Source organism: Coregonus lavaretus (genome assembly GCF_964263955.1).
Source record: "Coregonus lavaretus genome assembly, contig: HAP1_SCAFFOLD_259, whole genome shotgun sequence".
In the NCBI taxonomy this organism is placed as follows: Eukaryota; Metazoa; Chordata; class Actinopteri; order Salmoniformes; family Salmonidae; genus Coregonus; species Coregonus lavaretus.
Window position 1 is genome coordinate 545,711 of NW_028160020.1, and position 27,183 is coordinate 572,893.

Genomic DNA, 27,183 nt, shown 5'->3' on the forward strand with positions numbered 1-27,183 from the left:
TCAGTAACTCAACCCACTCAAGTGACGCACCCCTCCCAGGGACGGCATGAAAGAGCACCAGCAAGCCAGTGACTCAGCCCCTGCAACAGGGTTAGAGGCAGAGAACCCCAGTGGAGAGGGGAACCGGCCTGGCAGAGACAGCAAGGGCTGTTCGTTGCTCCAGCCTTTCCGTTCACCTTCACACTCCTGGGCCAGACTACACTCAATCATATGACCTACTGAAGAGATAAGTCTTCAGTAAAGACTTAAAGGTTGAGACCGAGTCTGCGTCTCTCACATGGGTAGGCAGACTGTTCCATAAAAATGGAGATCTATAGGAGAAAGCCCTGCCTCCCGCTGTTTGCTTAGAAATTCTAGGGACAATTAGGAGGCCTGCGTCTTGTGACCGTAGCGTACGTATTGGTATGTACGGCAGGACCAACTCGGAAAGATAGGTAGGAGCAAGCCCATGTAACGCTTTATAGGTTAACAGTAAAACCTTGAAATCAGCCCTTGCCTTAACAGGAAGCCAGTGTAGGGAAGCTAGCACTGGAGTAATATGATCAAATTTCTTGGTTCTAGTCAGGATTCTAGCAGCCGTATTTAGCACTAACTGAAGTTTATTTAGTGCTTTATCCGGGTAGCCGGAAAATAGAGCATTGCAGTAGTCTAACCTAGAAGTAACAAATGCATGGATTAATTTTTCTGCATCATTTTTGGACAGAAAATTTCTGATTTTTGCAATGTTACGTAGATGGAAAAAAGCTGTCCTTGAAACAGTCTTGATATGTTCGTCAAAAGAGAGATCAGGGTCAAGAGTAACGCCTAGGTCCTTCACAGTTTTATTTGAGACGACTTTACAACCATCAAGATTCATTGTCAGATTTAACAGAAGATCTCTTTGTTTCTTGGGACCTAGAACAAGCATCTCTGTTTTGTCCGAGTTTAAAAGTAAAAAGTTTTCAGCCATCCACTTCCTTATGTCTGAAACACAGGCTTCTAGCGAGGGCAATTTTGGGGCTTCACCATGCTTCATTGAAATGTACAGCTGTGTGTCATCCGCATAGCAGTGAAAGTTAACATTATGTTTTCGAATAATATCCCCAAGAGGTAAAATATATAGTGAAAACAATAGTGGTCCTAAAACGGAACCTTGAGGAACACCGAAATGTACAGTTGATTTGTCGGAGGACAGACCATTCACAGAGACAAACTGATATCTTTCCGACAGGTAGGATCTAAACCAGGCCAGAACTTGTCCGTGTAGACCAATTTGGGTTTCCAGTCTCTCCAAAAGAATGTGGTGATCGATGGTGTCAAAGGCAGCACTAAGGTCTAGTAGCACGAGGACAGATGCAGAGCCTCGGTCTGACGCCATTAAAAGGTCATTTACCACCTTCACAAGTGCAGTCTCAGTGCTATGATGGGGTCTAAAACCAGACTGAAGCATTTCGTATACATTGTTTGTCTTCAGAAAGGCAGTGAGTTGCTGCGCAACAGCTTTTTCTAAAATTTTTGAGAGGAATGGAAGATTCGATATAGGCCGATAGTTTTTTATATTTTCCGGGTCAAGGTTTGGCTTTTTCAAGAGAGGCTTTATCACTGCCACTTTTAGTGAGTTTGGTACACATCCGGTGGATAGAGAGCTGTTTATTATGTTCAACATAGGAGGGCCAAGCACAGGAAGCAGCTCCTTCAGCAGTTTAGTAGGAATAGGATCCAGTATGCAGCTTGAAGGTTTAGAGGCCATGATTATTTTCATCATTGTGTCAAGAGATATAGTACTAAAACACTCAAGTGTCTCTCCCGATCCCAGGCCCTCGCAGAGCTGTGCAGATCCAGGACAGCTAAGCCCTGGAGAAATACGCAGATTCAAAGAGGAGTCCGTAATTTGCTTTCTAATGGTCATGATCTTTTCCTCAAAGAAGTTCATGAATTTATCACTGCTGAAGTGAAAGCCATCCTCTCTTGGGGAATGCTGCTTTTTAGTTAGCTTTGCAACAGTATCAAAAAGAAATTTTGGATTGTTCTTATTTTCCTCGATTAAGTTGGAAAAGTAGGATGATCGAGCAGCAGTGAGGGCTCTTCGGTACTGCACGGTACTGTCTTTCCAAGCTAGTCGGAAGACTTCCAGTTTGGTGTGGCGCCATTTCCGTTCCAATTTCCTGGAAGCTTGCTTCAAAGCTCGGGTATTTTCTGTATACCAGGGAGCTAGTTTCTTATGACAAATGTTTTTCGTTTTTAGGGGTGCAACTGCATCTAGGGTATTGCGCAAGGTTAAATTGAGTTCCTCAGTTAAGTGGTTAACTGATTTTTGTCCTCTGACGTCCTTGGGTAGGCAGAAGGAGTCTGGAAGGGCATCAATGAATTTTTGTGTTGTCTGAGAATTTATAGCACGACTTTTGATGCTCCTTGGTTGGGGTCTGAGCAGATTATTTGTTGCGATTGCAAACGTAATAAAATGGTGGTCCGATAGTCCAGGATTTTGTGGAAAAACATTAAGATCTACAACATTTATTCCATGGGACAAAACTAGGTCCAGTGTATGACTGTGGCAGTGAGTAGGTCCAGAGACATGTTGGACAAAACCCACTGAGTCGATAATGGCTCCGAAAGACTTTTGGAGTGGGTCTGTGGACTTCTCCATGTGAATATTAAAATCACCAAAAATTAGAATATGATCTGCTATGACTACAAGGTCTGATAGGAATTCAGGAAACTCAGAGAGGAACGCTGTATATGGCCCAGGAGGCCTGTAAACAGTAGCTATAAAAAGTGATTGAGTAGGCTGCATAGATTTCATGACTAGAAGCTCAAAAGATGAAAACGCCATTTTTTTTTTTGTAAATTGAAATTTGCTATCGTAAATGTTAGCAACACCTCCGCCTTTGCGGGATGCACGGGGAATATGGTCACTAGTGTAACCAGGAGGTGAGGCCTCATTTAACACAGCAAATTCATCAGGCTTAAGCCATGTTTCAGTCAGGCCAATCACATCAAGATTATGATCAGTGATTAGTTCATTGACTATGACTGCCTTTGAAGTGAGGGATCTAACATTAAGTAACCCTATTTTGAGATGTGAGGTATCACGATCTCTTTCAATAATGGCAGGAATGGAGGAGGTCTTTATCCTAATAAGATTGCTAGGGTGAACACCGCCATGTTTAGTTTTGCCCAACCTAGATCGAGGCACAGACACAGTCTCAATGGGTATGGCTGAGCTGACTACACTGACTGTGCTATTGGCAGACTCCACTAAGCTGGCAGGTTGGCTAACAGCCTGCTGCCTGGCCTGCACCCTATTTCACTGTGGGGCTAGAGGAGTTAGAGCCCTATCTATGTTGGTAGATAAGAGGAGAGCACCCCTCCAGCTAGGATGGAGTCCGTCACTCCTCAGCAGGTCAGGCTTGGTCCTGTTTGTGGGTGAGTCCCAGAAAGAGGGCCAATTATCCACAAATGTTATCTTTTGGGAGGGGCAGAAAACAGTTTTCAACCAGCAATTAAGTGCTGAGACTCTGCTGTAGAGCTCGTCACTTCCCCTAACTGGGAGGGGGCCAGAGACAATTACTCGATGCCGACACATCTTTCTAGCTGATTTACACGCTGAAGCTATGTTGCACTTGGTGACCTCTGACTGTTTCATCCTAACATCGTTGGTGCCGACGTGGATAACAATATCTCTATACTCTCTACACTCGCCAGTTTTAGCTTTAGCCAGCACCATCTTTAGATTAGCCTTAACGTCGGTAGCCCTGCCCCCTGGTAAACAATGTATGATCGCTGGGTGATTCGTTTTAAGTCTAATACTGCGGGTAATGGAGTCGCCAATGACTAGGGTTTTCAATTTGTCAGAGCTAATGGTGGGAGCCTTCGGAGTCTCAGACCCCGTAACGGGAGGAGTAGAGACTAGAGAAGACTCAGACTCAGACTCCGACTCGCTACATAATGGGGAAAACCGGTTGAAGGTTTCTGTCGGCTGAATGAGCGACACCGGTTGAGCATTCCAACAGTATTTCCCTCCAGAAGCCATGATAAAGTTGTCCGGCTGCGGGGACTGTGCGGGGGGATTTATACTAACGTTACTGTCTGTACTTACTGGTGGCACAGACGCTGTTTCTTCCTTTCCTACACTGATATTACCCTTGCCTAACGATTGCGTCTGAAGCTGGGCTTGTAGCACAGCTATTCTCGCCGTAAGGCGAGAATTCTCCTGTATATTATGAGTACAGCGACTGCAATTAGAAGACATCATGTTAATGTTACTACTTAGCTTCGGCTGTTGAAGATGTTGATGAACCATGTCCAGATAAAGCGTCCGGAGTGAAAAAGTTGAATAAGGGAAAAAAGTTGCGATGGAAAAAAGGAAAATAACGTAAAGTTGGCAGCTAAAACGCACAGGAAAATTACTCTTCTGTCTCGGGATAAACGTCCGGGGTGAAAAAGTTTAACGAAAAAAGATGAGTGAGGACAAAACTAAAAAGTTGGTAAATTTGTTGAACACAGAGATTGATTAAACGTTTATTAAAAGTAAAACGTGAATAGTTTGGCAGGTAGCCAAGTAGCAACAAACAGCACAGCAGTACGGAGACAATGCGGAAGCGAGACGGAAGTCACGTGATATCGGTTTGCACAGTGTCTATTACAACACGTTAGTACCAGGTATATCTTGTTAATAACAACACGTTAGTACCAGGTATATCTTGTTAATAACAACACGTTAGTACCAGGTATATCTTGTTAATGACAACACGTTAGTACCAGGTATATCTTGTTAATAACAACACGTTAGTACCAGGTATATCTTGTTAATAACAACACGTTAGTACCAGGTATATCTTGTTAATAACAACACGTTAGTACCAGGTATATCTTGTTAATAACAACACGTTAGTACCAGGTATATCTAGTTAATAACAACACGTTAGTACCAGGTATATCTTGTTAATAACAACACGTTAGTACCAGGTACATCTTGTTAATAACAACACGTTAGTACCAGGTATATCTTGTTAATAACAACACGTTAGTACCAGGTATATCTTGTTAACAACACGTTAGTACCAGGTATATCTTGTTAATAACAACACGTTAGTACCAGGTATATCTTGTTAATAACAACACGTTAGTACCAGGTATATCTTGTTAATAACAACACGTTAGTACCAGGTATATCTTGTTAATAACAACACGTTAGTACCAGGTATATATTGTTAATGACAACACGTTAGTACCAGGTATATCTTGTTAATGACAACACGTTAGTACCAGGTATATCTTGTTAATGACAACACGTTAGTACCAGGTATATCTTGTTAATAACAACACGTTAGTACCAGGTATATCTTGTTAATAACAACACGTTAGTACCAGGTATATCTTGTTAATAACAACACGTTAGTACCAGGTATACCTTGTTAATAACAACACGTTAGTACCAGGTATATCTTGTTAATAACAACACGTTAGTACCAGGTATATCTTGTTAATAACAACACGTTAGTACCAGGTATATCTTGTTAACAACACGTTAGTACCAGGTATATCTTGTTAATAACACGTTAGTACCAGGTATATCTTGTTAATAACAACACGTTAGTACCAGGTATATCTTGTTAACAACACGTTAGTACCAGGTATATCTTGTTAATAACAACACGTTAGTACCAGGTATATCTTGTTAATAACAACACGTTAGTACCAGGTATATCTTGTTAACAACACGTTAGTACCAGGTATATCTAGTTAATAACAACACGTTAGTACCAGGTATATCTTGTTAATAACAACACGTTAGTACCAGGTATATCTTGTTAATAACAACACGTTAGTACCAGGTATATCTTGTTAACAACACGTTAGTACCAGGTATATCTTGTTAATAACACGTTAGTACCAGGTATATCTTGTTAATAACAACACGTTAGTACCAGGTATATCTTGTTAATAACAACACGTTAGTACCAGGTATATCTTGTTAATAACAACACGTTAGTACCAGGTATATCTTGTTAATAACAACACGTTAGTACCAGGTATATCTTGTTAATACCAACACGTTAGTACCAGGTATATCTTGTTAATAACAACACGTTAGTACCAGGTATATCTTGTTAACAACACGTTAGTACCAGGTATATCTTGTTAATACCAACACATTAGTACCAGGTATATCTTGTTAATAACAACACGTTAGTACCAGGTATATCTAGTTAATAACAACACGTTAGTACCAGGTATATCTTGTTAATAACAACACGTTAGTACCAGGTATATCTTGTTAATAACAACACGTTAGTACCAGGTATATCTTGTTAATAACAACACGTTAGTACCAGGTATATCTTGTTAACAACACGTTAGTACCAGGTATATCTTGTTAATACCAACACATTAGTACCAGGTATATCTTGTTAATGACAACACGTTAGTACCAGGTATATCTAGTTAATAACAACACGTTAGTACCAGGTATATCTTGTTAATAACAACACGTTAGTACCAGGTATATCTTGTTAATAACAACACGTTAGTACCAGGTATATCTTGTTAATAACAACACGTTAGTACCAGGTATATCTTGTTAATAACACCACGTTAGTACCAGGTATATCTTGTTAATAACAACACGTTAGTACCAGGTATATCTTGTTAATAACAGCACGTTAGTACCAGGTATATCTTGTTAATAACAACACGTTAGTACCAGGTATATCTTGTTAATAACAACACGTTAGTACCAGGTATATCTTGTTAATAACAACACGTTAGTACCAGGTATATCTTGTTAACAACACGTTAGTACCAGGTATATCTTGTTAACAACACGTTAGTACCAGGTATATCTTGTTAATAACAACACGTTAGTACCAGGTATATCTTGTTAATAACAACACGTTAGTACCAGGTATATCTTGTTAATAACAACACGTTAGTACCAGGTATATCTTGTTAATAACAACACGTTAGTACCAGGTATATCTTGTTAATAACAACACGTTAGTACCAGGTATATCTTGTTAATAACACCACGTTAGTACCAGGTATATCTTGTTAATAACAACACGTTAGTACCAGGTATATCTTGTTAATAACAGCACGTTAGTACCAGGTATATCTTGTTAATAACAACACGTTAGTACCAGGTATATCTTGTTAATAACAACACGTTAGTACCAGGTATATCTTGTTAATAACAACACGTTAGTACCAGGTATATCTTGTTAACAACACGTTAGTACCAGGTATATCTTGTTAACAACACGTTAGTACCAGGTATATCTTGTTAATAACAACACGTTAGTACCGGGTATATCTTGTTAACAACACGTTAGTACCAGGTATATCTTGTTAATAACAACACGTTAGTACCAGGTATATCTAGTTAATAACAACACGTTAGTACCAGGTATATCTAGTTAATACCAACACGTTAGTACCAGGTATATCTTGTTAATAACAACACGTTAGTACCAGGTATATCTTGTTAATAACAACACGTTAGTACCAGGTATATCTTGTTAATAACACGTTAGTACCAGGTATATCTTGTTAATAACAACACGTTAGTACCAGGTATATCTTGTTAATGACAACACGTCAGTACCAGGTATATCTTGTTAATGACAACACGTTAGTACCAGGTATATCTTGTTTATAACAACACGTTAGTACCAGGTATATCTTGTTAATAACACCACGTTAGTACCAGGTATATCTAGTTAATAACAACACGTTAGTACCAGGTATATCTTGTTAATAACAACACGTTAGTACCAGGTATATCTTGTTAATAACAACACGTTAGTACCAGGTATATCTTGTTAATAACAACACGTTAGTACCAGGTATATCTAGTTAATAACAACACGTTAGTACCAGGTATATCTTGTTAATAACAACACGTTAGTACCAGGTATATCTTGTTAATAACACCACGTTAGTACCAGGTATATCTTGTTAATAACAACACGTTAGTACCAGGTATATCTTGTTAATAACAACACGTTAGTACCAGGTATATCTTGTTAATAACAACACGTTAGTACCAGGTATATCTTGTTAACAACACGTTAGTACCAGGTATATCTTGTTAACAACAACACGTTAGTACCAGGTATATCTTGTTAACAACACGTTAGTACCAGGTATATCTTGTTAACAACACGTTAGTACCAGGTATATCTTGTTAATAACAACACGTTAGTACCGGGTATATCTTGTTAACAACACGTTCGTACCAGGTATATCTTGTTAATAACAACACGTTAGTACCAGGTATATCTAGTTAATAACAACACGTTAGTACCAGGTATATCTAGTTAATACCAACACGTTAGTACCAGGTATATCTTGTTAATAACAACACGTTAGTACCAGGTATATCTTGTTAATAACAACACGTTAGTACCAGGTATATCTTGTTAATAACAACACGTTAGTACCAGGTATATCTTGTTAATAACAACACGTTAGTACCAGGTATATCTAGTTAATAACAACACGTTAGTACCAGGTATATCTTGTTAATAACAACACGTTAGTACCAGGTATATCTTGTTAATAACACCACGTTAGTACCAGGTATATCTTGTTAATAACAACACGTTAGTACCAGGTATATCTTGTTAATAACAGCACGTTAGTACCAGGTATATCTTGTTAATAACAACACGTTAGTACCAGGTATATCTTGTTAATAACAACACGTTAGTACCAGGTATATCTTGTTAATAACAACACGTTAGTACCAGGTATATCTAGTTAATAACAACACGTTAGTACCAGGTATATCTTGTTAATAACAACACGTTAGTACCAGGTATATCTTGTTAATAACAACACGTTAGTACCAGCTATATCTTGTTAATAACAACACGTTAGTACCAGGTATATCTTGTTAATGACAACACGTTAGTACCAGGTATATCTTGTTAATAACAACACGTTAGTACCAGGTATATCTAGTTAATAACAACACGTTAGTACCAGGTATATCTTGAGATATGCTTTATGTCTTCAGATCAGCTGAGTCCACAGAACAGTAAAATTGTGATATTATTAGTGTTTTTTTATTAAGTGGTCTTTCAGATAGTTATGGCAAAAGATAACAACAATGTTATGATCATTTAAAACATCCTTCCTTGTCGTCTGTTGGATCAAAAACATTCCTTCCCCTGTAGAGGTCCGAGGAGACACTAACTACAGCTGGGTTAGACCCCTATAACAGCCATCAGACAGATGCCAAACCAGCATGGCTAGTTACAACAGAATCTGTCCCCTGTACGGGTCAGAGGAGACACTTTAGACCAACATATTAACTAACTAAAGACATGGTTTTTCAGTTTAACAGTCTCTTGGTCATTCAGTGCACTGTGGAACCAAATGATCTGTATTACAAAGGTCGCAGATCAACTGAAACCTGTCCCTATGGACTGAAAACGATACCTGGTTGTGATTGGCAATAGACCCAGGGCCATGGGCAGGTATCACTGCTGCAGTCTCTGGACACGTCACAGTCAGGTAACTTGCTCCTTACACCCCTTCCCCCCAGGCCTGGTAAGAGAGGCCTGCGGCAGAAGTTGGTCCTAACCACAGTTCCTAACCTTATAGGTAAAGGAGAATCCCTGGTCCTGGATCAGTGGTTAGAACCACTTCTACCGTACCTTCTCTTCCTTCCAGTCTGTTATCTACAGTAGATAGCTAGCTAGCGGTTAGCTCCAGTCCTCCATGTTATCTACAGTAGATAGCTAGCGGTTAGCTCCAGTCCTCCATGTTATCTACAGTAGATAGCTAGCGGTTAGCTCCAGTCCTCCATGTTATCTACAGTAGATAGCTAGCTAGCGGTTAGCTCCAGTTCTCCATGTTATCTACAGTAGATAGCTAGCGGTTAGCTCCAGTCCTCCAGGACAGGAAGGAAGGGCAGGTCGGTGCTACCCAGGTAGAGTCTCCCCTGGTGGGGGAACACGTCGCTGACGGCCCAGGTCAGGGTGCCTGTAGGGTCATGGAGACTCCCCACCACCTCCCCTTCACCACCCAACTCCAACACCAGGCCGTATCTAGGCAACAACATGTTGTACCAGCTCAGAGGAACCACCTGGAATAAAACAGAACACAGGTTACAGGCTTTAATATGAATATCATTATATCATAGAGATCCACTGAGTATACCAAACATTAGGAACACCTTCCTAATGTTGAGTTGCACCCCCTTTTTCCCTCAATTTGTTGGGTCATGGACTCTACAAGGTGTCGAAAGCGTTCCACAGGGATGCTGGCCCATGTTGACTCCAATGCTTCCCACAGTTGTGTCAAGTTGGCTGGATGTCCTTTGGGTGGTGGACCATTCTTGATACACACAGGAAACTGTTGAGTCTGAAAAACCCAGCAGCGTTGCAGTTCTTGACACAAACCGGTGCGCCTGGCACCTACTACCATACCCCGTTCAAAGGCACTTAAATATGTTGTCTTGCCCATTCAACCTCTGAATGGAACACGTACACAATCCATGTCTCAATTGTATCAAGGCTTAAAAATCTTCTTTAACCGGTCTCCTCCCCTTCATCTACACTGATTGAAGTGGATTTAACAAGTGACATCAATAAGGGGTCATAGCTTTCACCTGGATTCCCCTGGTCAGTCTGTCATGGAAAGAGCAGGTGTCCTTAATGTTTTGTCCACTCAGTGCATATACCTGGAATAAAACCACCACAACACAGGATACAAGCAGGATACTGTATCATGTTAAACCTGGAAACAACCACCAGAACTATTAGCATTATACCATTGTACTATACTATAATATTACTATAGCATAGTACATTCCAGAACAGGACTGAGTACTAAATGGAATTAAAAGCAGACATTCCATCAGCATTATAAAACTGGTTGTTTGGATCCTGGATGCTGATTGGATGAGCAGCGTTCCAAGCCGAGCTGTATTGTCCGTCACAGACACCTGGTTCAGGTTACAAAGTGACTCAGTGACTCACTACTGTAATGGTCCAGGTTACAAAGTGACTCAGTGACTCACTACTGTAATGGTCCAGGTTACAAAGTGACTCAGTGACTCACTACTGTAATGGTCCAGGTTACAAAGTGGCTGGATTTGATTTCACGTTCAAAACGCCAGAATATCCGCGTGATTGGACTGCCAGAGGATTCTGAGACAGGATCTCCAACCCAGTTCATGGCGGAGCTGTTCAAGGAGGTTTTGGGCAATGAGGCTTTTCCCAATCTTCCTGAACTTGATAGAACCCACCGCAGCATGGCACCGAAACCTGGCCCAGGTGGCCGACAGCGGTTCCATCAAGACAAAGAAAAGGAGCTCGTCCTTCGGTGGGCAAGGGAACATGGCGACATCACTTTCCAAAAGATCAAGTTCTACCAGGATTTCACTTCTAGCCTGGCGAAGAAATGGGCCGCATTCAATGACATCAAGTCCACTCTGTACAAGAAGGGAATCCGCTTTGGGCTGACTTATCCTGCCCGTCTCTGTGTCACCTTTAACTGCGAGGTCCATTTTTCCAAAACTACTTGCCTGTATTATGGGAGTAACGTTAGTCCTAGTAATTCCTAGTAGTTCTACTGGTTCTGTCTGTATTGGTCTCACCTGTTTCCCGTTATGTAATTATGTCATCCCTATTTAACCCTCTGTCTCACACTGTGTGTTGTGCGTGTTTGTTCATGTTTTGGTTGTCATATGTGAGCGGGTTTGTTTCCTCCCTGCGTGGAGGTATGTTCATTAAGATACGTTTTCGATTAGCTCTGTGTCCTTCGCCTGACTTCGTCCTACCGCATCACACTGACGCCTTGACACTGTCACAGGAAAGGAAGACCCAGAGTTACCTCTGCTGCAGAGGATAAGTTCATTAGAGTTACCAGCCTCAGAAATTGCAGCCCAAATAAATGCTTCAAAGAGTTCAAGTAACAGACACATTTCAACATCAACTGTTCAGAGGAGACTGCGTGAATCAGGCCTTCATGGTCGAATTGCTGCAAAGAAACCACTACTAAAGGACACCAATAAGAAGAGGAGACCTGCTTGGGCTAAGAAACACGAGCAATGGACATTAGAACGGTGGAAATCTGTCCTTTGGTCTGGAGTCCAAATGTGAGATTTATGGTTCCAACCGCCGTGTCTTTGTGAGACGCAGAGTAGGTGAACGGATGATCTCCGCATGTGTGGTTCCCACCGTTAAGCATGGAGGAGGAGGTGTTATGGTGTGGGGGAGCTTTGCTGATGACACTGTCTGTGATTTATTTAGAATTAAAAGGCACACTTAACCAGCATGGCTACCACAGCATTCTGCAGCGATATGCCATCCCATCTGGTTTGCGCTTAGTGGGACTATAATTTGTTTTTCAACAGGACAATGACCCAACACACCTCTAGGCTGTGTAAGGGCTATTTTACCAAGAAGGAGATTGATGGAGTGCTGCAACAGAGGATTACCCAAGGATTCTTGTGCTCTGTTTCCGTTTCTCTAAAGGATTTGGGTTTCCTTTTTTTAAAGGTTTTTTTCATGCTACTCCTCTCTCAATCTCTCTTTTCCTTTTATAAGGATTAATGTCTAGTTCAACAACAAGTCAGGATGGTATTTTGACTTCTCCTCTTATAAGGATTAATGTCTAGTTCAACAACAAGTCAGGATGGTATTTTGACTTCTCCTCTTATAAGGATTAATGTCTAGTTCAACAACAAGTCAGGATGGTATTTTGACTTCTCCTCTTATAAGGATTAATGTCTAGTTCAACAACAAGTCAGGATGGTATTTTGACTTCTCCTCTTATAAGGATTAATGTCTAGTTCAACAACAAGTCAGGATGGTATTTTGACTTCTCCTCTTATAAGGATTAATGTCTAGTTCAACAACAAGTCAGGATGGTATTTTGACTTCTCCTCTTATAAGGATTAATGTCTAGTTCAACAACAAGTCAGGATGGTATTTTGACTTCTCCTCTTATAAGGATTAATGTCTAGTTCAACAACAAGTCAGGATGGTATTTTGACTTCTCCTCTTATAAGAATTAATGTCTAGTTCAACAACAAGTCAGGATGGTATTTTAACTTCTCCTCTTATAAGGATTAATGTCTAGTTCAACAACAAGTCAGGATGGTATTTTGACTTCTCCTCTTATAAGGATTAATGTCTAGTTCAACAACAAGTCAGGGTGGTATTTTGACTTCTCCTCTTATAAGGATTAATGTCTAGTTCAACAACAAGTCAGGGTGGTATTTTGACTTCTCCTCTTATAAGGATTAATGTCTAGTTCAACAACAAGTCAGGATGGTATTTTGACTTCTCCTCTTATAAGGATTACTGTCTAGTTCAACAACAAGTCAGGATGGTATTTTGACTTCTCCTCTTATAAGGATTAATGTCTAGTTCAACAACAAGTCAGGATGGTATTTTGACTTCTCCTCTTATAAGGATTAATGTCTAGTTCAACAACAAGTCAGGATGGTATTTTGACTTCTCCTCTTATAAGGATTAATGTCTAGTTCAACAACAAGTCAGGATGGTATTTTGACTTCTCCTCTTATAAGGATTAATGTCTAGTTCAACAACAAGTCAGGATGGTATTTTGACTTCTCCTCTTATAAGGATTAATGTCTAGTTCAACAACAAGTCAGGATGGTATTTTGACTTCTCCTCTTATAAGGATTAATGTCTAGTTCAACAACAAGTCAGGATGGTATTTTGACTTCTCCTCTTATAAGGATTAATGTCTAGTTCAACAACAAGTCAGGATGGTATTTTGACTTCTCCTCTTATAAGGATTAATGTCTAGTTCAACAACAAGTCAGGATGGTATTTTGACTTCTCCTCTTATAAGGATTAATGTCTAGTTCAACAACAAGTCAGGATGGTATTTTAACTTCTCCTCTTATAAGGATTAATGTCTAGTTCAACAACAAGTCAGGATGGTATTTTGACTTCTCCTCTTATAAGGATTAATGTCTAGTTCAACAACAAGTCAGGATGGTATTTTGACTTCTCCTCTTATAAGGATTAATGTCTAGTTCAACAACAAGTCAGGGTGGTATTTTGACTTCTCCTCTTATAAGGATTAATGTCTAGTTCAACAACAAGTCAGGATGGTATTTTGACTTCTCCTCTTATAAGGATTAATGTCTAGTTCAACAACAAGTCAGGATGGTATTTTGACTTCTCCTCTTATAAGGATTAATGTCTAGTTCAACAACAAGTCAGGATGGTATTTTGACTTCTCCTCTTATAAGGATTAATGTCTAGTTCAACAACAAGTCAGGATGGTATTTTGACTTCTCCTCTTATAAGGATTAATGTCTAGTTCAACAACAAGTCAGGATGGTATTTTGACTTCTCCTCTTATAAGGATTAATGTCTAGTTCAACAACAAGTCAGGATGGTATTTTGACTTCTCCTCTTATAAGGATTAATGTCTAGTTCAACAACAAGTCAGGATGGTATTTTGACTTCTCCTCTTATAAGGATTAATGTCTAGTTCAACAACAAGTCAGGGTGGTATTTTGACTTCTCTTATAAGGATTAATGTCTAGTTCAACAACAAGTCAGGATGGTATTTTGACTTCTCCTCTTATAAGGATTAATGTCTAGTTCAACAACAAGTCAGGATGGTATTTTGACTTCTCCTCTTATAAGGATTAATGTCTAGTTCAACAACAAGTCAGGATGGTATTTTGACTTCTCCTCTTATAAGGATTAATGTCTAGTTCAACAACAAGTCAGGATGGTATTTTGACTTCTCCTCTTATAAGGATTAATGTCTAGTTCAACAACAAGTCAGGATGGTATTTTGACTTCTCCTCTTATAAGGATTAATGTCTAGTTCAACAACAAGTCAGGATGGTATTTTGACTTCTCCTCTTATAAGGATTAATGTCTAGTTCAACAACAAGTCAGGATGGTATTTTGACTTCTCCTCTTATAAGGATTAATGTCTAGTTCAACAACAAGTCAGGATGGTATTTTGACTTCTCCTCTTATAAGGATTACTGTCTAGTTCAACAACAAGTCAGGATGGTATTTTGACTTCTCCTCTTATAAGGATTAATGTCTAGTTCAACAACAAGTCAGGATGGTATTTTGGGGCTTCCAGTCAGACTGGTGACATGGAACATTCACGGTTGTGGGGGGCAAATTAAATGCTCCAGAGTATTTTCACATCTGAAGAGCCTGAATACTGATATCGCATTTCTTCAAGAAACGCACCTACGTGTTAACGACCATACTAGATTGTGTAAAGCATGAGTTGGAAAGGTTTTTCATTCTAATTTTAACGGCAAAGCCAGGGGAACAGCAATAGTGATTCACAAACGAGTACAGTTTTCACCCTCACAGATCATTTCAGATCCTGGAGGACGTTATCCAGTTAGTGGCACCCTCTTCCAGACCCCTGTGGTAAATGTTTACGCCCCTAACTGGGATGACACTAGATTCATGACATCTCTTTTAGCCTCTCTCCCTAATCTTTGACACCCACCGCCTCGTCTTCGGCGGGGACCTTAACTGTGTTATTGAACCAAGACTCGACCGGTCTAATCCCAGAACACTTCCTCCTTCCGGGATGGCAAAAGCTCTTACTACATTCATGACCCAAATGGGTTGTGTTGATCCATTTGCGCTTCCTCCGCCCGGTCACAAAGGACTTCTCCTACTTCTCTCATGTTCATCAAGCCTACTCGCGCACAGACTACTTTTATTCAGATAGAGCCCTTCTCCCCTCTGGTAAAACTACAGAATATTCTGCTGTAGTAATTTCGGACCATCCCCCCCACATTCTGGATTTAGCTCTTACTCCGAACGCAAAACAACAGTCGAATTGGAGATTTAACACGGCCCTATTGTCTAACTAAGGATTCTGTGACTTTATTTCAACCAACATAGATGTATTCATTCAAAGCTGTATTACGGGGAAAGATACTTTCTTACAATGCTCATTATGTCAAACAAAGCAAAACTGAAACGTCAAGAACTGGTGGACTCAAGCCTGCCAATAGACTGCCAATATTCAACTTCACCACCCCCTGAATTATATGCAGAGAGGCTGAAACTTCAAACTCAATTTAATCTGCTTTCCACTGATAAAGCAGAGTTTCTGTTGCAACGAACAAAGGGGACGTACTACAAATATGGTGACAAGGCCAGCCGCCTTTTGGCAGACCAACCTATATGGTGACAAGGCCAGCCACCTTTTGGCAGACCAACCTATATGGTGACAAGGCCAGCCACCTTTTGGCAGACCAACTTAAACGCCAGTCAGCATCTCATACACCAACTTAAACGCCAGTCAGCATCTCATCTTATCTCCCAACCGCCTTTTGGACATGAGTAAAGTTCTGGACAACCCTCTGCATCTAAATAAGACAACAAAGGGTCTAAAGTTAATGCAATGTGGCAAGGCCCCAGGCCCTGGTGGCTTCCTCGTCGATTTGTATAAAATATTCTCAGATCAACTGACCCCATTACTATTAGATAGGTTCACAGGGCTATCCATTTGGATCATTCTCAGGTTACAAATTGAACATTCAGAAAAGTGAATGTTTTCAGATCAACCCTGCTGCCAAGCAAATTCCCCCTGGAGCCCTGCCTTTCCGTCAACCCTGCTGCCAAGCAGATTCCCCCTGGAGCCCTGCCTTTCCGTCAACCCTGCTGCCAAGCAGATTCCCCCTGGAGCCCTGCCTTTCCGTCAACCCTGCTGCCAAGCAGATTCCCCCTGGAGCCCTGCCTTTCCGTCAACCCTGCTGCCAAGCAGATTCCCCCTGGAGCCCTGCCTTTCCGTCAACCCTGCTGCCAAGCAGATTCCCCCTGGAGCCCTGCCTTTCCGTCAACCCTGCTGCCAAGCAGATTCCCCCTGGAGCCCTGCCTTTCCGTCAACCCTGCTGCCAAGCAGATTCCCCCTGGAGCCCAGCCTTTCCGTCAACCCCGCTGCCAAGCAGATTCCCCCTGGAGTCCAGCCTCTCCGTCAACCCCGCTGCCAAGCAGATTCCCCCCTAGAGCCCTGCCTTTCCGTCAACCCTGCTGCCAAGCAGATTCCCCCTGGAGCCCTGCCTTTCCGTCTGTCGGCCTCAGGTTTTTCCTATTTAGGTGTGAATGTAACACATTCTCTGGCTACCCTCCATAAAACTAACTTTACAAGTCTAGTCACACGAGTTAAAGCAGACTTACAACATTGGGATATTCTGCCTCTGTCCTTAGCTGGCAGAATCCAATCTGTTAAAATGAACATTTTACCTTGGTTTCTATACCTTTTTCAATGTCTTCTGATCTTTCTGCCAAAATCATTTTTTACCAAGTTGGATAAGCTCATCAGTCATTTTATCTGGGCAGGCAAATCACCTAGGATACAGTGGCTTGCGAAAGTATTCACCCCACTTGGCATTTTTCCTATTTTGCTGCCTTACAACCTGGAATTTAAATGGATTTTGGGGGGGTTTGTATCATTTGATTTACACAACATGCCTACCACTTTGAAGATGCAAAATAAAAATGTTTGTGATACAAACAAGAAATAAGACAAAAAAACTGAAAACTTGAGCGGGCATAACTATTCACCCCCCAAAGTCAATACTTTGTAGAGTCACCTTTTGCAGCAATTACAGCTGCAAATCTCTTGGGGTATGTCTCTATAAGCCTGGCACATCTAGCCACTGGGATTGTTGCCCATTCTTCAAGGCAAAACTGCTCCAGCTCGTTCAAGTTGGATGGGTTCCGCTGGTGTACAGCAATCTTTAAGTCATACCACAGATTCTCAATTGGATTGAGGTCTGGGCTTTGACTAGGCCATTCCAAGACATTTAAATGTTTCCCCTTAAACCACTAGAGTGTTGCTTTAGCAGTATGCTTAGGGTCATTGTCCTGCTGGAAGGTGAACCTCTGTCCCAGTCTCAAATCTCTGGAAGACTGAAACAGGTTTCCCTCAAGAATTTCCCTGTATTTAGCGCCATCCATCATTCCTTCAATTCTGACCAGTTTCCCAGTCCCTGCCGATGAAAAACATCCCCACAGCATGATGCTGCCACCACCATGCTTCACTGTGGGGATGGTGTTCTCGGGGTGATGAGAGGTGTTGGGTTTGCGCCAGACATAGCGTTTTTCTTGATGGCCAAAAAGTCTCATCTGACCAGAGTACCTTCTTCCATATGTTTGGGGAGTCTCCCACATGCCTTTTGGCGAACACCAAACGTGTTTGCTTATTTTTGTCTTTAAGCAATGGCTTTTTTCTGGCCACTCTTCCGTAAAGCCCAGCTCTGTGGAGTGTACGGCTTAAAGTGGTCCTATGGACAGATACTCCAATCTCCGCTGTGGAGCTATGCAGCTCCTTCAGGGTTATCTTTGGTCTCTTTGTTGCCTCTCTGATTAATGCCCTCCTTGCCTGGTCCGTGAGTTTTGGTGGGCAGCCCTCTCTTGGCAGGTTTGTTGTGGTGCCATATTCTTTCAATTTTTAATAATGGATTTAATGGTGCTCCGTGGGATGTTCAAAGTTTCTGATATTTTTTTATAACCCAACCCTGATCTGTAGTTCTCCACAACTTTGTCCCTGACCTGTTTGGAGAGCTCCTTGGTCTTCATGGTGCCGCTTGCTTGGTGGTGCCCCTTGCTTAGTGGTGTTGCAGACTCTGGGGTCATTCAGAACAGGTGTATATATACACTGAGATCATGTGGCAAATCATGTGACACTTAGATTGCACACAGGTGGACTTTATTTAACTAATTATGTGACTTCTGAAGGTAATTAGTTGCAACAGATCTTATTTAGGGGCTTCATAGCAAAGGGGGTGAATCCATGTGCACGCACCACTTTTCCGTTATTAATTTTTTTAGAATTTTTCATTTCTCTTCACCAATGTGGACTATTTTGTGTATGTCCATTACATGAAATCCAAATAAAAATCAAATTTAAATTACAGGTTGTAATGCAACAAAATAAGAAAAACGCCAAGGGGGATGAATACTTTTGCAAGGCACTGTACGTAGAGCAATACTTCAAAGAAGGAGACAAGATGGAGGATTGGCACTTCCACATGTACTGCTTTACTATTGGGCAGCCAATATTCAAAAGATGACGGTCCTAACCCTAACCCCCTGACACACACCCCTAACCCTAACCCCCTGATACACACCCATAACCCCCTGATACACACCCCTAACCCCCTGATACACACCCCTAACCCCCTGATACACACCCCTAACCCCCTGACACACACCCCTAACCCTAACCCCCTGATACACACCCCTAACCCCCTGATACACACCCCTAACCCCCTGACACACACCCCTAACCCTAACCCCCTGATACACACCCCTAACCCCCTGATACACACCCCTAACCCCCTGACACACACCCCAAACCCCCTGACACACACCCCAAACCCCCTGATACACACCCCTAACCCCCTGACACACACCCCTAACCCCCTGACACAAACCCCTAACCCCCTGATACACACCCCTAACCCCCTGACACACACCCCTAACCCCCTGATACACACCCCTAACCCCCTGATACACACCCCTAACCCCCTGACACACACCCCTAACCCCCTGATACACACCCCTAACCCCCTGATACACACCCCTAACCCCCTGATACACACCCCTAACCCCCTGACACACACCCCTAACCCCCTGATACACACCCCTAACCCCCTGACACACACCCCTAACCCCCTGACACACACCCCTAACCCCCTGATACACACCCCTAACCCCCTGACACACACCCCTAACCCCCTGATACACACCCCTAACCCTAACCCCCTGACACACACCCCTAACCCCCTGATACACACCCCTAACCCCCTGATACACACCCCTAACCCCCTGATACACACCCCTAACCCCCTGATACACACCCCTAACCCCCTGATACACACCCCTAACCCCCTGATACACACCCCTAACCCCCTGATACACACCCCTAACCCCCTGATACACACCCCTAACCCCCTGATACACACCCCTAACCCCCTGATACACACCCCTAACCCCCTGATACACACCCCTAACCCCCTGACACACACCCCTAACCCCCTGATACACACCCCTAACCCCCTGACACACACCCCTAACCCCCTGACACACACCCCTAACCCCCTGATACACACCCCTAACCCCCTGACACACACCCCTAACCCCCTGACACACACCCCTAACCCCCTGATACACACCCCTAACCCCCTGACACACACCCCTAACCCCCTGATACACACCCCTAACCCCCTGATACACACCCCTAACCCCCTGATACACACCCCTAACCCCCTGATACACACCCCTAACCCCCTGACACACACCCCTAACCCCCTGATACACACCCCTAACCCCCTGATACACACCCCTAACCCCCTGATACACACCCCTAACCCCCTGATACACACCCCTAACCCCCTGATACACACCCCTAACCCCCTGATACACACCCCTAACCCCCTGATACACACCCCTAACCCCCTGACACACACCCCTAACCCCCTGATACACACCCCTAACCCCCTGATACACACCCCTAACCCCCTGATACACACCCCTAACCCCCTGATACACACCCCTAACCCCCTGATACACACCCCTAACCCCCTGATACACACCCCTAACCCCCTGATACACACCCCTAACCCCCTGATACACCCCTAACCCCCTGATACACACCCCTAACCCCCTGACACACACCCCTAACCCCCTGATACACACCCCTAACCCCCTGATACACACCCCTAACCCCCTGATACACACCCCTAACCCCCTGACACACACCCCTAACCCTAACCCCCTGACACACACCCCTAACCCCCTGATACACACCCCTAACCCCCTGATACACACCCCTAACCCCCTGATACACACCCCTAACCCCCTGACACACACCCCTAACCCCCTGATACACACCCCTAACCCCCTGATACACACCCCTAACCCCCTGACACACACCCCTAACCCCCTGATACACACCCCTAACCCCCTGATACACACCCCTAACCCCCTGATACACACCCCTAACCCCCTGATACACACCCCTAACCCCCTGATACACACCCCTAACCCCCTGATACACACCCCTAACCCTAACCCACTGACACACACCCCTAACCCCCTGATACACACCCCTAACCCCCTGATACACACCCCTAACCCCCTGATACACACCCCTAACCCCCTGATACACACCCCTAACCCCCTGACACACACCCCTAACCCCCTGATACACACCCCTAACCCCCTGATACACACCCCTAACCCCCTGACACACACCCCTAACCCCCTGATACACACCCCTAACCCCCTGATACACACCCATAACCCCCTGATACACACCCCTAACCCCCTGATACACACCCCTAACCCCCTGATACACACCCCTAACCCCCTGACACACACCCCTAACCCCCTGATACACACCCCTAACCCCCTGACACACCCATAACCCCCTGATACACACCCCTAACCCCCTGATACACACCCCTAACCCCCTGATACACACCCCTAACCCCCTGACACACACCCCTAACCCCCTGATACACACCCCTAACCCCCTGATACACACCCCTAACCCCCTGACACACACCCCTAACCCCCTGATACACACCCCTAACCCCCTGATACACACCCCTAACCCCCTGATACACACCCCTAACCCCCTGACACACACCCCTAACCCCCTGATACACACCTCTAACCCCCTGATACACACCCCTAACCCCCTGATACACACCCCTAACCCCCTGATACACACCCCTAACCCCCTGATACACACCCCTAACCCCCTGATACACACCCCTAACCCCCTGATACACACCCCTAACCCCCTGATACACACCCCTAACCCCCGATACACACCCCTAACCCCCTGATACACACCCCTAACCCCCTGACACACACCCCTAACCCCCTGACACACACCCCTAACCCCCTGATACACACCCCTAACCCCCTGATACACACCCCTAACCCCCTGATACACACCCCTAACCCCCTGATACACACCCCTAACCCCCTGATACACACCCCTAACCCCCTGACACACACCCCTAACCCTAACCCCCTGATACACACCCCTAACCCCCTGAAACACACCCCTAACCCCCTGACACACACCCCTAACCCCCTGATACACACCCCTAACCCCCTGACACACACCCCTAACCCCCTGATACACACCCCTAACCCCCTGATACACACCCCTAACCCCCTGATACACACCCCTAACCCCCTGATACACACCCCTAACCCCCTGACACACACCCCTAACCCCCTGATACACACCCCTAACCCCCTGATACACCCCCCTAACCCCCTGACACACACCCCTAACCCCCTGATACACACCCCTAACCCCCTGACACACACCCCTAACCCCCTGATACACACCCCTAACCCCCTGATACACACCCCTAACCCCCTGACACACACCCCTAACCCCCTGACACACACCCCTAACCCCCTGATACACACTCCTAACCCCCTGATACACACCCCTAACCCCCTGATACACACCCCTAACCCCCTGATACACACCCCTAACCCCCTGATACACACCCCTAACCCCCTGATACACACCCCTAACCCCCTGATACACACCCCTAACCCCCTGATACACACCCCTAACCCCCTGACACACACCCCTAACCCTAACCCCCTGATACACACCCCTAACCCCCTGACACACACCCCTAACCCCCTGATACACACCCCTAACCCCCTGATACACACCCCTAACCCCCTGACACACACCCCTAACCCCCTGATACACACCCCTAACCCCCTGATACACACTCCTAACCCCCTGATACACACCCCTAACCCCCTGATACACACCCCTAACCCCCTGATACACACCCCTAACCCCCTGATACACACCCCTAACCCCCTGATACACACCCCTAACCCCCTGATACACACCCCTAACCCTAACCCCCTGATACACACCCCTAACCCCCTGACACACACCCCTAACCCCCTGACACACACCCCTAACCCCCTGATACACACCCCTAACCCTAACCCCCTGATACACACCCCTAACCCCCTGACACACACCCCTAACCCTAACCCCCTGATACACACCCCTAACCCCCTGATACACACCCCTAACCCCCTGATACACACCCCTAACCCCCTGATACACACCCCTAACCCCCTGATACACACCCCTAACCCCCTGACACACACCCCTAACCCCCTGATACACACCCCTAACCCCCTGATACACACCCCTAACCCCCTGACACACACCCCTAACCCCCTAATACACACCCCTAACCCCCTGACACACACCCCTAACCCCCTGATACACACCCCTAACCCCCTGATACACACCCCTAACCCCCTAATACACACCCCTAACCCCCTGACACACACCCCTAACCCCCTTATACACACCCCTAACCCCCTGACACACACCCCTAACCCCCTGATACACACCCCTAACCCCCTGATACACACCCCTAACCCCCTGATACACACCCCTAACCCCCTGATATACACCCCTAACCCCCTGATACACACCCCTAACCCCCTGATACACACCCCTAACCCCCTGATACACACCCCTAACCCTAACCCCCTGATACACACCCCTAACCCCCTGACACACACCCCTAACCCCCTGATACACACCCCTAACCCTAACCCCCTGATACACACCCCTAACCCCCTGATACACACCCCTAACCCCCTGATACACACCCCTAACCCCCTGATACACACCCCTAACCCCCTGACACACACCCCTAACCCCTGATACACACCCCTAACCCCCTGATACACACCCCTAACCCCCTGATACACACCCCTAACCCCCTGATACACACCCCTAACCCTAACCCCCTGACACACACCCCTAACCCCCTGATACACCCCCCTAACCCCCTGATACACACCCCTAACCCCCTGATACACACCCCTAACCCTAACCCCCTGACACACACCCCTAACCCCCTGATACACACCCCTAACCCCCTGATACACACCCCTAACCCCCTGATACACACCCCTAACCCCCCGATACACACCCCTAACCCCCCGATACACACCCCTAACCCCCTGATACACACCCCTAACCCTCTGATACACACCCCTAACCCTAACTCCCTGATACACACCCCTAACCCCCTGACACACACCCCTAACCCCCTGATACACACCCCTAACCCCCTGATACACACCCCTAACCCCCTGATACACACCCCTAACCCCCTGATACACACCCCTAACCCCCTGACACACACCCCTAACCCCCTGACACACACCCCTAACCCTAACCCCCTGATACACACCCCTAACCCTAACCCCCTGATACACACCCCTAACCCTAACCCCCTGATACACACCCCTAACCCCCTGATACACACCCCTAACCCCCTGATACACACCCCTAACCCCCTGATACACACCCCTAACCCTAACCCCCTGACACACACCCCTAACCCCCTGACACACACCCCTAACCCCCTGACACACACCCCTAACCCCCTGATACACACCCCTAACCCCCTGATACACACCCATAACCCCCTGATACACACCCCTAACCCTAACCCCCTGATACACACCCCTAACCCCCCGATACACACCCCTAACCCCCTGATACACACCCCTAACCCCCTGACACACACCCCTAACCCCCTGACACACACCCCTAACCCCCTGATACACACCCCTAACCCTAACCCCCTGATACACACCCCTAACCCCCTGATACACACCCCTAACCCCCTGATACACACCCCTAACCCTAACCCCCTGACACACACCCCTAACCCCCTGACACACACCCCTAACCCCCTGACACACACCCCTAACCCCCTGATACACACCCCTAACCCCCTGATACACACCCATAACCCCCTGATACACACCCCTAACCCCCTGACACACACCCCTAACCCCCTGACACACACCCCTAACCCTAACCCCCTGATACACACCCCTAACCCCCTGATACACACCCCTAACCCCCTGATACACACCCCTAACCCCCTGATACACACCCCTAACCCCCTGATACACACCCCTAACCCCCTGATACACACCCCTAACCCTAACCCCCTGATACACACCCCTAACCCCCTGATACACACCCCTAACCCCCTGATACACACCCCTAACCCTAACCCCCTGATACACACCCCTAACCCCCTGATACACACCCCTAACCCCCTGACACACACCCCTAACCCCCTGATACACACCCCTAACCCCCTGATACACACCCCTAACCCCCTGATACACACCCCTAACCCCCTGATACACACCCCTAACCCCCTGATACACACCCCTAACCCCCTGATACACACCCCTAACCCTAACCCCCTGACACACACCCCTAACCCCCTGACACACACCCCTAACCCCCTGATACACACCCCTAACCCCCGATACACACCCCTAACCCCCTGATACACACCCCTAACCCCCTGATACACACCCCTAACCCCCGATACACACCCCTAACCCTAACCCCCTGACACACACCCCTAACCCTAACCCCCTGATACACACCCCTAACCCTAACCCCCTGACACACACCCCTAACCCCCTGACACACACCCCTAACCCCCTGATACACACCCCTAACCCCCTGATACACACCCCTAACCCCCTGATACACACCCCTAACCCCCTGATACACACCCCTAACCCCCTGACACACACCCCTAACCCCCTGACACACACCCCTAACCCCCTGATACACACCCCTAACCCCCTGACACACACCCCTAACCCCCTGATACACACCCCTAACCCTAACCCCCTGATACACACCCCTAACCCCCTGATACACACCCCTAACCCCCTGATACACACCCCTAACCCCCTGATACACACCCCTAACCCCCTGATACACACCCCTAACCCCCGATACACACCCCTAACCCCCTGATACACACCCCTAACCCCCTGATACACACCCCTAACCCCCGATACACACCCCTAACTCCCTGATACACACCCCTAACCCCCTGATACACACCCCTAACCCCCTGATACACACCCCTAACCCCCTGATACACACCCCTAACCCCCTGACACACACCCCTAACCCCCTGACACACACCCCTAACCCCCTGACACACACCCCTAACCCCCTGACACACACCCCTAACCCCCTGATACACACTCCTAACCCCCTGATACACACCCCTAACCCCCGATACACACCCCTAACTCCCTGATACACACCCCTAACCCCCTGATACACACCCCTAACCCCCTGATACACACCCCTAACCCCCGATACACACCCCTAACCCCCTGATACACACCCCTAACCCCCTGACACACACAGGGGCGTGGGAGAGAGGTTTCAGCGTTGTGTCATTTTCTTGGACATTGGCAGTCATGTGAAAGTCCCTGCCAGATATATGAACAAAAACCCATGAAGACTAGAGCCTTACAACACTAATCATTAACACTGTTCACAACACAGAATGAGGATGAAGGTGAAACTAACCTTAGCCAGAAAGCGTTTGACCGCTGGGTACGGACCAATCAGGTCCAGGAATGGAGGCATGAGCTTCCTGAAGCGTGTGGTCGTTATGCCAACCAGGAAGGTTCCACGGTCGCTAAGACGGATGTTGTCAGGGTAACCGGGCATATTGCTCATGATGACCTCCTTGGTGCCAGCCTTGGGGCCTTTCAGCCAGTACCTGGAGGGAGAGAAGGAACCATGATGTTCATTAAAACAAAAGGCCTTTCAGCCAGTACCTGGAGAGAGAGAAGGAACCATGATGTTCATTAAAACAAAAGGCCTTTCAGCCAGTACCTGGCGGGAGAGAAGGAACCATGATGGTCATTAAAACAAAAGGCCTTTCAGCCAGTACCTGGAGGGAGAGAAGGAACCATGATGTTCATTAAAACAAAAGGCCTTTCAGCCAGTACCTGGAGGGAGAGAAGGAACCATGATGGTCATTAAAACAAAAGGCCTTTCAGCCAGTACCTGGAGGGAGAGAAGGAACCATGATGGTCATTAAAACAAAAGGCCTTTCAGCCAGTACCTGGAGGGAGAGAGAGAGAGAGAGGGAGAGAGAGAGAGAGGGAGAGACAGAGAGACTGAGTGAGAGAGACAGAGAGACTGAGTGAGAGAGACAGAGAGACTGAGTGAGAGACAATCAATCATTTCCAGACCCAGGGACATATACTAGTCTGTGGCAACCTAAATGCCAGAACTGGACAAGAACCTGACACCCTCAGCACACAG

At 45.8% G+C, this 27,183-nt stretch overlaps 1 protein-coding gene across 1 annotated transcript in view; it reads right to left on the minus strand.

Annotated features, from left to right (window-relative positions):
• Positions 1 to 9,034: 9,034 nt before the first annotated feature.
• LOC311122266 (adipocyte plasma membrane-associated protein) overlaps positions 9,035 to 27,183 on the minus strand; it is a 37,063-nt gene continuing 18,914 nt past the window's right edge. The window contains exons 8-9 of the mRNA XM_084196655.1: positions 26,437 to 26,632; positions 9,035 to 10,075 (exon numbers count right to left, since the gene is read on the minus strand). Coding sequence (XP_084052781.1) covers positions 9,869 to 10,075; positions 26,437 to 26,632 — 403 coding nt within the window. The 3' untranslated portion in view covers positions 9,035 to 9,868. The remainder of the gene's footprint in view (positions 10,076 to 26,436; positions 26,633 to 27,183) is intronic.